The 16,177-nt window shown below is 40.0% G+C and overlaps 1 protein-coding gene across 1 annotated transcript in view; it reads left to right on the top strand.

Moving 5' to 3' along the window:
* The window catches only part of LOC142150691 (olfactory receptor 13C9-like), a 60,944-nt gene extending 45,279 nt beyond the window's left edge, over nt 1-15,665 (top strand). The window contains exon 3 of the mRNA XM_075205887.1: nt 14,723-15,665. Coding sequence (XP_075061988.1) covers nt 14,742-15,665 — 924 coding nt within the window. The 5' untranslated portion in view covers nt 14,723-14,741. The remainder of the gene's footprint in view (nt 1-14,722) is intronic.
* The last annotated feature ends 512 nt before the right edge of the window (nt 15,666-16,177 follow it).

The following is a 16,177-nucleotide window of genomic DNA, read 5'->3' as shown; positions in this document are numbered from 1 at the left end:
TAGGAGTGCATCAGCCTTGTCTCCCTTCTCATAGAAGGATTGGTTTAACCACCTAAGTTGACGCTCGGTCTTCTCCGCTAGAATCGACTGAATTTCCTGTCTGACATTTTGTATCTCCTGAGCTATTAAGCGGGTATTAGATTGCTTATGTTGGGATTCTAAAGTTTTGAGTTGGGAAGAAAGCTTGTTAAATGTCTCATTACGCTCTCTTTTCCTACGGGACGCAAACTGAATGATATCCCCTCGAATTACTGCCTTATGGGCTTCGCAAATTGTAGGAGCCGGGACCTCAGGGTTAGTGTTGATGTCAAAGTATCTCATTATAGCTTCAGCTACTTGTTCTTTAATGTGCGAAAGCTTGAGCAGAGTCTCATTGAGTCTCCAGGATGTTCTACCCCGGGAATTTTGAAAGCGGTCAACCGAGAGGGAGAGTATGGAATGGTCCAACCAGGTGTTAGGGATTATGTCAGCCTTCGTTATGTGTTGGAAAAGGTTAGTACACCCCATGAACATATCTATAAGGGAATAGGATTGATGGGGAAATGAGTAGAATGTGTAGTCCTTGGAAGTGGGGTATAGTGCTCGCCAGATATCAAATAGACCGGCCTCAGTGAGTTGCTTTTGTAGATTTTTTGTTTGCGATGTTAATGGAGAGGGGTGTCTAGATGTTGATCTATCCATTGAAGGGGACATGGCTGTATTGAAATAAACTCCTAAGAGGATCAGACCTTTACGGGAGCGGTGTAATTCTGAAAAGAAATGTGTAAAAAAGCTGTCTGACCTGTGTTGGGAGCGTAAATGTTGGCAAGGGTTATGTCCAAGTGTCCAATCTTTCCCATAAGAATAAGAAATCGACCTTCAGGATCGTCCCTGACTTCTGACTTGACAAAGGGCACAGAAGTAGAATGGCCACCCCATTCTTCTTTGTGGGATGAGAGAAGTAGAAAGCCATGGGGTGCCTTCTGGAGGACAAGGAAATGGATGGCCAACAACCTTGAAGTGGGTCTCCTGCAAGAAAATAATGTCACCTTTTAGTTTATGAATGGTGTGGTACAGCATGGAACACTTTTGAGGGGTGTTCAGCCCTTTAACATTGAGAGAAAGGGTTTTAAATGACATGGTTAACATGTGTAGGGCCTAACTAGCTTAAGAATAGAGTTATGCCCACCAGGATGGGAGCAGAGGGGGAACGCCAGAAGCAAGAGGGGGTAAAGGTAATAAGGAAGGAAAAAAGTGTAGGGTTAAAGGGAAAGATAATGGAAATAAAGAGGGAAGTAATAGAATTTAAGGAAGAAAAGGGTATGGGTGAAGGCTCAGTCCTCACGGGCAGAGGAAGAGCCCCCAGATGAAGTGCCTGAGATTCCAAAAATACCCTCCTGACAATCACGTGGGACAGTGTAGCAGGGAAATCCTCCGATCTTCCAATCTACGATCAGTTACAGGGAGACTGGTGTGTACTGTAACTACAGTTTCCCCTGCTTGTCACAGTGCTTCCGGTCTTCCAAGACCTCCCTATGTGCACCATGGCTGGACCACCAGAAGAGAAGGTGGTAATGGCGGCTGCCGTTCCCGGTCAAGTGCGGTGGATCCCGGAGGGGTCCTGGGCAGCAGAGGGTTTCTGGGAGGGTCCCAGCCCTCCCGCCGTCTACAGGTATGTAGCCTGGTAGGGTGGGACCTACTTCCATGAGTGCCGCTGCACCCGAATTTTGTGCCTCTCTCCCGCCGGCAGTCCTCTTGCTGCCTCGCAGCTTCTGTCCCCGCCAGGTTGGTTAATGTAGTCGAGGGGGGTCTCTGTCTCCGACCAATGCAGGAGGGGTGGCGGGATTCGCCCGACACGCTTCCTCTCAGTCTGGGCCACCGCTCTACCCAGCAAAAGGAAGCCACACACGCTCAATAGACCCACACAGTTGCTGGTCTAGAGATGTGGGTTTAATTTTTGCTTTTAGACTTTAAATGGGACCGATTTTAGTACTTTCTATGCGGAGCTCTGGTGCAGCACGACTTCTCCCATCAGCTACCAGGCCATGCCCCAGACCATCACTAATTTTTAAAGGCCAATGGGTTGTGTCTGAAAGGTGTTGACTGTTAGTGTTTGGTCACTGCCATCATAGTTTGATTGAATGGCAGTCTCTATCGTCCGGTCACTTGGTAACCATGTAATGGGTGCTATAGAAATCCTAAAAGCACTTCCAGTGTTAGGAGATCACAGAGGTAACAAGGTATTAACTATGAAGCGCCCTGATGATAGACACTACCATTCAATCAAACTATGATGGTAGTGACCATTCACATAGTCAACGCCTCCTGGACACAACCCCACAAGTTTGATAGTTATTGCAACGAAACAAGGGAATGATTTCACCTTAATCAGCCTGCTCCTTGATTCTCACAATACGTGGTCTATAACAACAGATATTTTTCTAACTCTTCAGTGTTCCCCAGAGCAAAGAGTTGGAAACCGTTACTTGGGGTAACTATACCCAGGGTTTATAATGTGTTCCTATACAACTATAGCATAAAAACTGTATGTATTATTACCATGTATGTGCTATGGTCTTATTCAGGGTGAATTCAGGACTGGCCATTGTTTAATCATATCGAGTGGTGTGTATTTTCAATGTTAATTACATCATAGTTCATGTGCAACTAAAAGTTTATGTTGATGTAAACCATATCCTTACAATTCAGCTAGGTAGGTGCCAGAGATCATGGGATACATTGTTCAATCATTGGGCTTTAATGAGCTTTGCAAGTGTGTGGGTTGGAGAGGTAATCCCATTATATCTTACTATATTGTTTGAAATAGGACTTGATAAACATTGCCCAGATCAGTCCAGACCTCGTTTCAACATGCAGCTTGCTCATAGGAAAAATCAATATGTTATGGGTATATAGATGGGATGTAAAACCAGTGATGGAGTGTGCTACTTTTGGAGAAGGCTGAACAGGGATCCAGGTTCCGTCAGTCCAAGATTTTCATTGTCAGTTTATCTGTCTGTGTGACACAGTATGCCAAACCTTGAAACATGGATCTTTTCTTTGCTACTATAGCGAACTAAAGACTCTGATTCTACATACTGCATGCTATTGTGGACTGTGTGAGTAATGATACTACAAAAGGAGTTGGTGACTCACCTGGCCCTAGAGTAGGCCCTACTTGCCCCAGTCTGACACTGCCCCTGCAGTTTTTTTTGTTTCCAGTTCAACTTGTCACCACATATAGGCCACGATATAGCATGCTCATGCTCCAGGCACCATGGCTCCACACTACACATCTGCCCAAATCCCGATAGGGACATTGAGCAACTTATCAACTCTCTATTTACATCATTCTGATACTTTGCTGCCTGCAAAGTTCATCCAGATCAGTGATTTTATTTAGATGATGTTAGCCTCTAAAAACAGAGGGCTCTAATATATGGTTTAGTTTGACTTTAACTATACTGATGGCCATCGCAAACCCAAAATCCAGGACTTTGGATAAGTTTTGCATTGTTTATGAATGCTAGCCAAAGAAACTTTAACACATAATTGCTTTTATTTCTCTTCATTATTTTTGTTAATATGTTAAGTCTCATAAGAGTAGGAAAAAGTTATGAATTCCCATTTGCCCCAATAGAGAGTATAATATAAAAAACTCACAGATATAAATAAATTCCAAAATTGGAAAACAAGCAGTTCCTGATACACGTGAGCTGCTCTACGTCTCAGACATCATACTAAAGGGTAAGATGCTTCTTCACTGGGAGGTGAAGATTTTTAATACATATAACAGAAATTAACAAGAATTTTGTTATCCTTAGAAAATATATATACATAAAGCAATTTCAAAATGTTCTATATCTGGTAAATTATTTATATTTTTTATATTATTTATATTTTTTTATATAGTAATTACATATTATGCAACATTTTACAGCGAATATGTCAGAGAATATTCACATCAGCCTGTGGCCCAGTAGAGCTTACAAACTATATTCCCTGTCACATGGACACACATTTGAGTTAATTTTATCAGTATGTCTTTAGAGTGTGGGAGATAGTCAGAGCACCTAGAGGAAACATATGCAAACACAGGGAGAACATGCAAACTCCACACAGATAGGATTGTGGTTGAATTTAGACCCATGACCCCAGTGCTGTGAGGCAGCAATACTAACCACTGACACCCAAAATTTAATAAAATTAATATACTGTATGTTTATATTTGCATTACATTTTTTATCACCCAACACATTTTAAATAACTTTTTTTCTGTTTCAATCATTCATTAAAATGTTGTAATTGATTCAATAACTCCATTAATATTATTAAGATACATTATTCACATTTAATTGTCCTTTACATCTCCATTTGGCACTGACAACCACTTCTTATACAAACATTGCATTCTCTAGGTCATTAAGACACTGTCATTTCTCAGTTCTCATTCTATCTGTCAAACTCTTTTTTTCTGGATCTCCCCCCTCTTTGATTCTTCTATTAGTTAAAGTACTATAAGACTTCGTACAAGGCCCTCTGTTCAGCCCTATATATACCAGTACTATTGGAAAACCTAAAAGCTCTTTAGGGTTTCAGTAACCCTTCTATCCAGTTAGTAACCAGATATAGCTATCCTCCGGATATTTTATCATTTGTTTTGGCATATATTATTAAATATCGTTCTTCTATTTTATCTTGGAAGTCCTTTCACCACATAACACTCAATGTTTAAAAAACTGGTTTATTCATTTTTCCACCAGCCAAGAGAAGCTACATACATAATATTCCTATTTCTGTTAGCAACATGACAATAAACCTTACTCATCAAACTTGCTACCTAGGTGTCATCCTTGACTTTAAACTGTCCTTTTTTCCCCAGCTTTCAATCTGTCTCCAATGCATATTGCATGCATCTAAGAAACAACTCCAGAATATGAATCTCAGACAAGGCACTGCATAAATGTATTGTATGCATTCCTACATTGACTTTTGCAATTCCCTTCTTACTGGTTTGCAATCCATTTTAAACACAGTGACTTTCCTAATTTCCCTCATTATATGATCTTCTACTGCTGCTCAATTCTGCCAGTCCCGAAATTGGCTTCCTGCATTTTTCATGTTAGTGGAAATATTATATATTGAATAATAAAACTGTACCAGCATACATTCCTAAATATATATCAACTTGTTCCTTCAACTCTGCTCAAGAGCTGTGCCAGTCATCATCACTCATTATTTGCTCCCATTTCTGGTTACAGGACTTTTCTAGCATTACCCAACCACTGCACGAAATTCTACCTTTTGTATAACAAAACATACTGCTATTTCCCAAACCTTCAAGTGCTCCATGCAAACACACCTCTTCAGGCAAGCGGATTATAATTAGGGATGTGCACCGGCGACTTTTGAGGTCTCGTGTTTTGTGTTTTGGATCCGGATTTTCGTTATTTTTGAGGTTCGGATTTGTCTCGCAAAACACTTGACGAAAGGTCTCGGTTCGGATTTAAGGTATTGGATTCGGATTTTTTTTGAAAAAAACATAAAAAGTTTAAAAATCAAGTTTTTGGGCTTATTTTCACTCCTAGGCTATTATTAACCTCAATAACATTCAATAACAAGCATTTCCACTAATTTACAGTGTATTCTGAACACCTCACAATATAGTTATTAGTCCAAAACGTTGCAAAAAGGTATCTTTCTGGACTGCGTAGAGGAGTGGGTCACCACAATATATTAAAAACCCTGAACTTTTATGAATCGCACCAATAAATGTACCTGGACTGCGTAGAGGAGTGGGCACTGGGCACCACAATAAAATATATAAAAAACCTTCAACAGGTCTGCATTACACTACACATACGGCTGCTCCTCCATCCTCTCCATCATATACATGTTGGAGTTTTAGCGTGTGACAACCTCTTGTTTTTGATAATGTCAGTGCATTTTGAATATTTTTCAATTTGCCCCACACCACTGAATGTACTTTATCTATGATACGCATCTATCTATCTTGACTGCGTAGTGTGGTGGCCCCGGTACACAATTTGGTACCGAGGCCACAATATAATTAAAAAACCCTCCACGTGTCGGAATTCCACCAAACAAGTATCTGGACTGCGTAGTGGGGTGGCCCCGGTACCCAACTTGATACCGGGGCCACAATAAAATAAATACACCCTCCACGTGTCAGAATTCCACCAAACAAGTATCTGGACTGCGTAGTGGGGTGGCCCCGGTACCCAACTTGATACCGGGGCCACAATACCTCCTCCAAACATGCTACAGACAATTCGTCATTGAGATCCCATTAAGTATGTTAAAGACAGACAGGGTCCAAGTGTTATTAGTTGACTTTGTAAAGAAAAAAACTGTCCCTGTTGCACATAGTCGTGCAATGAAGACTTACTTTTTCATTTAAAGGCACGATCTTTCAAGTGTAGTGTTTGTAAGTCTAAGTCATATTATACTTTTGGTAAAATTGTTTTTTTTTGTTCCTCTTTATGGTAATTAATTAGTAATAGAATTAAAGTAGGAAATAGAATTAAATAGAATTAAAGTAGGAAATAGAGTGGTATAGAGTTGTAGTGTGGTATAGATAGAGTGGTCCACACAATATAATAATAAAACCCTCAACTGGTCTGAATTCCACCAAACAAGTATCTTGACTGCGTAGTGTGGTGGCCCCGGTACACAATTTGGTACCGAGGCCACAATATAATTAAAAAACCCTCCACGTGTCGGAATTCCACCAAACAAGTATCTGGACTGCGTAGTGGGGTGGCCCCGGTACCCAACTTGATACCGGGGCCACAATAAAATAAATACACCCTCCACGTGTCAGAATTCCACCAAACAAGTATCTGGACTGCGTAGTGGGGTGGCCCCGGTACCCAACTTGATACCGGGGCCACAATACCTCCTCCAAACATGCTACAGACAATTCGTCATTGAGATCCCATTAAGTATGTTAAAGACAACAGGGTCCAAGTGTTATTAGTTGACTTTGTAAAGAAAAAAACTGTCCCTGTTGCACATAGTCGTGCAATGAAGACTTACTTTTTCATTTAAAGGCACGATCTTTCAAGTGTAGTGTTTGTAAGTCTAAGTCATATTATACTTTTGGTAAAATTGGTTTTTTTTGTTCCTCTTTATGGTAATTAATTAGTAATAGAATTAAAGTAGGAAATAGAATTAAATAGAATTAAAGTAGGAAATAGAGTGGTATAGAGTTGTAGTGTGGTATAGATAGAGTGGTCCACACAATATAATAATAAAACCCTCAACTGGTCTGAATTCCACCAAACAAGTATCTTGACTGCGTAGTGTGGTGGCCCCGGTACACAATTTGGTACCGAGGCCACAATATAATTTAAAAACCCTCCACGTGTCGGAATTCCACCAAACAAGTATCTGGACTGCATAGTGGGGTGGCCCCGGTACCCAATTTGATACCGGGGCCACATTACCTCCTCCAATTTCCAAGTGTAGTGTTTATAACATCTTAACACTACACTAATTCTAGCACGTCAAAACCTCTTGTTTTAAATAATGACAGGGCATTTAACTTTTGATTTAATTTATTGAATTTGTTGGCATTTTCTTTTACTTTTTGAACATGGCAAACGACTGTTGAATGGTCACATAATGCCAAAAAAAAAGTTGCAAGATGGAATTGTCCTTGGGCCCTCCCACCCACCCTTATGTTGTTGAAATAGGACATGCACACTTTAACAAACCAATCATTTCAGCGACAGGGCCTACCAAACAACTGTGGCTGAAATTATTGGTTTGTTTGGGCCCCCACACCAATAAAACAATTCATCTCTCCCTGTACAAACTAAACAGGCTCTACTGAGGAAAGATGTCGTCCTTATCCTCAACCTCTGATTCCTCTCCCCCTACAGTGTGTACTTCCTCCTCCTCACACATTATCAATTCGTCCCCGCTGGACTCCACAACCACAGTCCCTCTGTACTGTCTGGAGGGCAGTGCTGTACTTCATTGAGGAATTGATTATTCATTTTTATAAACATCATTTTTTCAACGTTGTGAGGAAGCAACCTCCTTCGCCGCTCACTGACCAGGTTCCCCGCTGCACTAAAAACTCTTTCCGAGTACACACTGGAGGGGGGACAACTCAGTTAAAAAATAGAGCCAGTTTGTACAGGGGCTTCCAAACTGCCTTTTGGAGTTCTACCACGTCACTACCTCTAGTTAATTTAGATTGCAAGGCTTGTAAATATAAATACTTTGAAGATAAAAAAAAGCAGGCTGCACAGACTGTGGAGCTAGAAAGTGAAATTAAATGGACCACGTTACTTTGGTGGCTATCTATGCCCCCCCCCCCCGCCCTACACTTGTAGTTGAATATAAATAAAGCAGCCTGCATAGACTGTAGAACTAGCAATTCAAATATACAAAGAAATGGACAAAGGCAGTTTGGTATCTGTCTGCATCAGATCCCCTCTCCACTAGGAGTAAAACAGAAAACTTTTCAGCCGTTATATAATCTAGAATATAAATAGAAATTGAGAAATGCAATTTGGTATCTGTCTGCATCATAATCATCAACATCCTCCTCAGCGCCAGCTACATCAATATCCTCCTCCCAGTGCACAACATTCACACCTTCATTAGCCAAATCTGTAACTGGACTGTGGGTGATCCTTCCAGCATATGCAGAGGGCGTGCTGCAAATGCTGGATGGAGTCACCTCTTCCCGTACAGTGATGGGAAGGTCAGGGTTCACAACCAACAACACCCTTGGACTCGCCTTGGGGATTTGTGATGTCATCTGTTTAGAAGGCAGAGTTCTTTGCTGTTTTGTTGTTGTTGCTGACAGCATAACTCTCTTAAATTTTTTGTAGGGGGGGGGGAGGAGGGCTTTGATCCTTGGGTGAAGTTGGACCACTAGTCATGAACACGGGACAGGGCCTAAGCCGTTCCTTGCCACTACTTGTCGTAATTGGCATATTGCCAACTTTACGTTTCTCCTCAGATGATTTTAAGTTTCTTTTTTTGCTGTTTTTTGAGAACTTGGGCTTTTTGGATTTTACATGCCCTGTACTAGGAGATTGGGCATCGTGCTTGCCAGACGACGTTGATGGCATTTCATCGTCTATGTCATGACTAGTGGCAGCAGCTTCAGCATTAGGAGGAAGTGGGTCTTGATCTTTCCCTACTTTATCCTCCAAATTTTTGCTCTCCATTATATGTAGCACAAGATACTGCAGAATGTGTGAACTTGGTAATATTGCAGTACCAATGGACTTATAATGCTGGATTGGTTTTGCAAATTTGGTTATAATTATTATATATTTATTTTTTTTTTAATTTTTTATTATTTTTTACTTTTTTTCTATTTTTTAAAAACTTGGGAATAATGGGGAAATAACTATGCCCTTAGAAGCACAGAGCACAGGACACAGCACCACTGGACTGAACAGGACACGGCACAGGACCCAGCAGCACTACGGAACTCAGCAGGACAGAGCACAGGACACAGCACCACTGGACTGATACTGCAGAATGTGTAAACTTTGTAATATTGCAGTACCACTGGACTTTTACTGCTGAATGTGTGAACTTGGTAATATTGCAGTACCAATGGGCTTATACTGCAGGATTGGTTGTGAAAATTTTGTGGTAATTAAAAAATATTAAAGTAGTTTTTGGTATTTTTTAAAAAAACTTTTTTTTATTTTTTTAAACACAGGGGAATATTGGGGAAATAACTATGCCCTTAGAAGCACAGAGCACAGGACACAGCACCACTGGACTGAACAGGACACAGCACAGGACCCAGCAGCACCACTGACCTCAGAAGGACAGAGCACAGCACACAGCACCACTGGACTGATACTGCAGAACACAGCACAGCACAGCACAGCACAGCACAGCACAGCACTAAACAGCACAGCACAGCACAGCACTAAACAGCACAGAACTAAACAGCACAGAACTAAACAGCACAGAGGACCACCTAACACACCCTCCCTCTACCCTGATCAATGCCCGAGTGAAGATGGCGGCAACTAGCGGGTAATTTATAGGATCCGAGTATCGCGAGATCCGACAACGGGATTATGAGTCAGAGCCTCAGTTTCACTTTTGAATTTGGCGCCAATACCCGGATCTGTCTCGGATCCGACTCGGATCCGCAACGTTCGGGTGGGCTCGGATTTCAGAAATCCGAGCGCGCTCATCCCTAATTATAATACTGATCCATTTTCGTAATACTGATTCATGACCTCCCTAAAGTAGTCTACCTGATTACCCCTCCTCTACATAGATCACACAAATCTACATTTATTCTCTGTGCAATGTGGCTGGACTATTGACTATTTAACCTAATCTATGTAAATTTTATACCTAAAGCACTACAGAGTACAGTATAGAGTACACTGGCACAATATAAATAAAGAATAGTTTAGATGCAGCTTTGCATATCCAGACAGCTGTGCTATGGTTTAGATGTAAAAGACAAACAAAAATGACTAGGATCAAACGTACATGATTAGACGTCTTAAACCAAAGGCAACATTATTTAACAAAGATGTGTCAGGATGAGAGAATACATCTGATATTATGCAATAGAATATTGAATGTCAGGGCCCTAATAAAACATGTCATTGATACATAAATGAACCTGATTTTCAACTCAGATAAATGTGTGACCAAATGTTTTTAAAAGGAAAACCTTTAGCCCAGTAGGGGGTAATTAAGTTAAGCAAACCCTGTTGTGAGGAGACCTGCTTAAGATATGCAGAACAGACATCCATTGTTCTTGATCCTGTATTCCACTTAATTGACTTCCTTTCAATACGTAGTATAAATTCCAGGAACCACTAAATGTAAATGACAGAGCCAAAGGCCTAGGTGAGATCCTTGTGAACAAAAGATAGCCTATAAAGAAATATGGAAATATGGGTTTCAAAGGAAAATGTCTACAAAGCTCATATTTTGGGAAATCTGGGTGTCACTCCATACTGAGGAGCAGAATCATACCAGGGTTGTGAATGACAGGTACGGGTGGTATCTGTGAACAGCTAAAATCACATATGTTTGGAAAAGGTATGTCACATTGTCATAATTCCTTCATGTTTGGTATTTAAATTTGCGGGAGATTTTGACCGGTTTATTGAAGGAGGAGTAATTTCTCTGGGATATATATCGGTGAAGAATTACCAACAGGTCAAGACTTTGGGAATATTTGTGGGCAAAGTATAGTGACACCCAGGGAACATCCCTGCTCCCTATTAGCATTAAACACTGCTCCTGTGAAGACCATCACATTTCATTTTGCTTAAAAACCTGTGTTTTGAAAGGACAAACTCAGACTTTTTGGGGAAATCAAGCCACATTGATAAGCTGTGCATCTTCCTACCAATTCCCCATGGCGCAGATTATGCAACTCAAGTAAGTGCTATTCTGAATGTAACCCCTTTTATTTTAAACTGTTTTGCTTGTTATATCAATCTATTAATTGTTATTCATTATTTTTTTTTACCTGTATGCCCTTTATTTTTGTATATTAAATCTATAATTTAATAAGTTGCATCCCTGATACTCTAAGGAATCCATTAGCCTGTTAGAAGAGAAAGCTTGACCAAGTTAACCCTTGGAATGCCAGTGTGTGATTTGTTGATACATTTGATTAACAAGCTGTGTGTGCTTGTATTTACATTTGTGTAACAGTCTGGAGGTGTGAAGAGTTAACCCTGTGTGTGCTGGTGTGAGTCTTGCTAGTCTGTGGATGAATAGAAGCCTGTGTGCCAGTGTGGGACAGTATATTGGGGTCCTATTGCCCGTACTCTGTAGGTGGTGGCTGAAACTTGAAGTGTCTGGGGGTGTGAGCAATGTGTTTGGGGGCGATTCCGTAGGTCTATAACCTGTTTGATAGGTGAGAGAGACTGCGGGCTGAAATCATGTGTGACCTCATACAGCAAACACCCCAAAGTCACGGCAGCTGGGAGCGTGTTCGTGACAAGATGACTTTATTTACAAAGCACAAAATCATTTTTGGTAGTGGTCTGCACCTAGATGTGCATAGGAGCAGACATTTGCAGCAGACAATAGAAGGAGCAGGCAGGGTATGTGTGTTCCTTGCTAAATATGGAGTATTCCCACCAGTGTGCCTAGTTTTTCAGCACTGTGCAAAAATTAGATTAAAATTTGTGGAAGGAGACTATTTAAAGTAAGACTTCATATTTGCCATATTTACAGATATAAACGGCTTGTGATTTACTTTACTCTTATAGCTGAGCACTATTCAAAAATGTAATTCAGTTACATCAAGGATCATGTCTACACTCATTTCTTGGAAAACACTCCCTCAAAACAGAAGTGCACTTAAGTGCCAAATGGAGGTGCATTTGTCAAATTTTAAGTATTACCTCTACTTCTGCTACATTCTCATTCCACACTATTTCAGGGCTCTGTTCTTGGCCATCTGCTTTTCTCACTGTAAACCTCTTCACTGGGAGATTTAATACACTCATTTTGCTTCCAGTGCCACACCTATGCTGATGGTACTCAAATCTATCTCTCCTCTCATGACCAGCCCGCTTCTGTGCTCTCGTGTGTAACCAATTATCTCGCTGCTATCTCTACATGAATGCCCCAAACTACCTATATCCAAAAATCCTCAAAACAGAACTCATCATCTTTCCTCCTCCCAGAGTCACCAGTTCCCCTGAAATCTCCCATACTATCAATAACAGCACTATATCCTCAGTATACCACGCCGCTGCCTTAGGGTCGCACTTGACTTACTTTATTGCTCATAGTCTGTCTCTCTTACAATCCAGTTCTGTTGCCCCAACCTTAGAAATATTACCAGAATACACCCTTTTCTTACCCAAGATGATACAAAAACTCTTATCTACTCTATCATCATCTCCCAACTTGACTATTGCAATCTTCTCCTAAATAGCATTCTCTTACCACATCAATCCCATCTTCAATCTATCTTAAATGTCACAGCAAGATTGATCTTCCTCTCTCACTGATCCACATGTGCAAACTTCTAAATTTTTCAATTTAATTACACACCCTTTACCTACAAATCCCTATACAACTCCACCACTTCTTATATCTCAAAGATCAACTCAATATACTCTTCCTCCGACCAACGCCTTGCCTTTGGTAACTTCATTTTACACCCACCTACTAGACTTCTCATGTGCCACTACCCATATAGAATTCCCTACCACACACAATCACACTATTCTACAGCTTTCAAACCTTAAAATTATCACTGAAAACCCATCTCTTTATAAGAGCTTACCTTGCTCCCATATCTAGTACCCACACTAAAGAACCCTCACAACCGGCCCAATTTCCACTCTGAGTCACACTCTTCCTCTTGTTACAGCTGTGCACTCTTCCAAATACAATGTGAGCTCTCTCATTTTGTCAACTTGGAGTCCCTGTTTTATGTATGTCCTTTTTTATCCATAGTCCAGCACTGCAGAACACTGTGGTACATTCCAATCAATTACAATAAGTATAGGATGAGTCCCAACCATATCCTGCTCTGAGTTGGTTCTACATTCAAGCATATTTGCCAGGTGGCCCACTGAACAGAAAAGAACACCCTTAATAAAGGTGCCCATTCCACTCCTTCACCTCTTTTCAAGAATGTTGCCAAACAAAGGAATTACTGTTTCTGCACTGGTCTGTAAATTGAAAGGTCTGTAAGGCTAGGTACACTGGAGGCTTTTCAGCTGATTATCGGACCATTCACCCAATAAATAACCACTTGGCCACATATTGTGTTTCATTGTATAATCACATGATGAACAACAAATTGTTTCATTTGATTGGTCGTACTGTTTAATAATCTTGTTCCAATCACCTTCCGATCATGTAGTGTGCATGCACTCACGATCATGATCTCCACAGAGTTTACATAGTCATTGTCTTTTCAGCCAATGACAGCAATTAACATGTCCCTGTGACTTAAATGTAAAGAATGCTGTAGATGGAATAATTTGCTTGTTTGTTCTGAGACTGAAAAAATAATTATAGAGTCACAGAAGCTAACAAAATTTGTAAGGACATGTGGATAGCTATAACAAGATAGTTGTATTCAGTGTGACAGGAATGAATGAATGGTTGACTATTGTGCTGTCATTCTCTAAACGACTAGAGGACCAGATAAAGAGCACAGATCTAAAGGTAAATCGAGTCAGTATGTATGCATAAATCGCCCATCTGGTCGGACCTTCAGTGGTTGTAGATAACTTGTCGGTTGGAAAATACTTCAGTGTGTACCTAGCTTAAGAGCTCAATACATGTCATGTGCAGAATAAAGAGATTAATAATCTATTTAGTCCCTCATTGTTTACAAAACATTGATTAATTAACTTCCTGGGCGTTAACATTACAGCTATTTTGCACAAGTGCTGAATTTAATTGTGATAATATCTGTGGAAATGCATCCAGAATTTAAGCTCTAAAAATCAAACCATAAAAATGGTGTGTACACATCGCAAGATACATCCTGCCCTGCATCAATAGCATATGCACCAGATCTGGTGTAAATATGCACCAGATTTACACCATGCAGAAATACACCCAGATCCACTTGCACACAACCTGGTGATCAGTGGTAATGTTTCACCCCTGGTTGCAGGTGTTCACATTTGAATGAGTGAAACATTTCAGAAAATTTACAAATAGTGCTTGGAGTCTTTTATTTCCTGTTAATAGACACATTTCTTGTAATTTTTTTCAGCACAAAAGACACAAAATTGATGGAAAACCAGACATCGTTTACAAGCTTCTACATTAAAGCATTTTCCATTTACGCTGGAGGACAGCCATCGGTCTTTATGTCATTTCTAACTCTGTACTTGATTGGTGTATTAGGAAATTTTGTCATAATTAAAGTGATAGTGCAGGAAATGAATTTGCATACACCCATGTACTTCTTTCTATGTAACCTGTCCTCAGTAGACATCTTTTATACCACAGTCACTTTACCTAAACTGATGGACATAATACTGACAGGAAAGCATTTAATATCTTTCACACAGTGTTTCACCCAGATGTATTTCTTTTATTTTTTAGCCACCACAGAAATTATTCTGCTATCGTCCATGGCGTATGATCGCTATGTTGCTATTTGTAAACCATTACACTACCATCATATAATGAATAAGAGAATATGTGCCCTTATTTTGGGAGGTACTTGGATATCTGGATGTGGAAATTCATTATATGTCACCCTCTATGTTTCAGAGTTATCTTTATGTCATTCCAATATAATTAATCAGTTTTATTGTGAGATTAAAGCTACAGCCAAAATATTTTGTGCTGATAAAGGTCTTCACATCCTAATATTTGTAGAAATGTTTCTGTTTGGTTTCTGCACCTTCTTGCTTAGTCTAATGTCCTATGTTAAAATAATTATCATCATTATAAAAATTAAGACAACACATGGAAGGTCTAAAGCTTTCTCTACTTGCACCTCCCATCTCACTGTCCTCCTTATTTTCTATGGAACCATCATCTGCACGTACCTGAGGCAATCTTCAGAAAAAATAGATATAATGGATCATGTGTTCTCTGTGCTCTTTGCTGCAGTAACACCAATGTTAAACCCTTTTATATACAGTCTAAGTAATAAAGAAGTAAGGACTGCTATTATGAAAAATATAAAGCAAATAGTTTTCTAAAGAAAGTAGATATTTGTTAGCAAAAAATATAACTTGAAAACAAAATTTAAAACTTAAATGTATTAATCTACACAGCTGATTAACGTAATTTCAGTTGATGTTCTGCAAATGAAACAATGAACTGACTGGGCAGGCCAACAGGGGATAAAAGTGTAGAGAAGCCCTTAGAATGAGGACATGCTAGTATCCTTCCCTCAATCACAACCTTGCTATGTTCACTCAATTGAATACACTATTCAGTTGTGAAAATGGGAAATTAGATCCCTTTTGGAAATGCCAAAATCTATAGACTCTTTTTTGCACTAGTGATGGTAAGGTGTAGAACATATTCTGTTTAGTTTAAAAAAAAACATAAACACAGAGAACGTTTTGCATTCTGAATAGGGTTGTGTGATGATATTCAAGGCGGGAATGTCTATCCTATTGCTCCACTGAGGATACTCAGCCTTACAGAATCATTCTACCCCGGGTAATGTGGATCCTTGGCACTTCAGTGCAGATAAAGACTCACA

The sequence above is a fragment of the Mixophyes fleayi genome, chromosome 4, assembly GCF_038048845.1.
Source record: "Mixophyes fleayi isolate aMixFle1 chromosome 4, aMixFle1.hap1, whole genome shotgun sequence".
Classification (NCBI taxonomy): domain Eukaryota; kingdom Metazoa; phylum Chordata; class Amphibia; order Anura; family Limnodynastidae; genus Mixophyes; species Mixophyes fleayi.
This window is presented reverse-complemented; position numbering and strand designations above follow the sequence as displayed.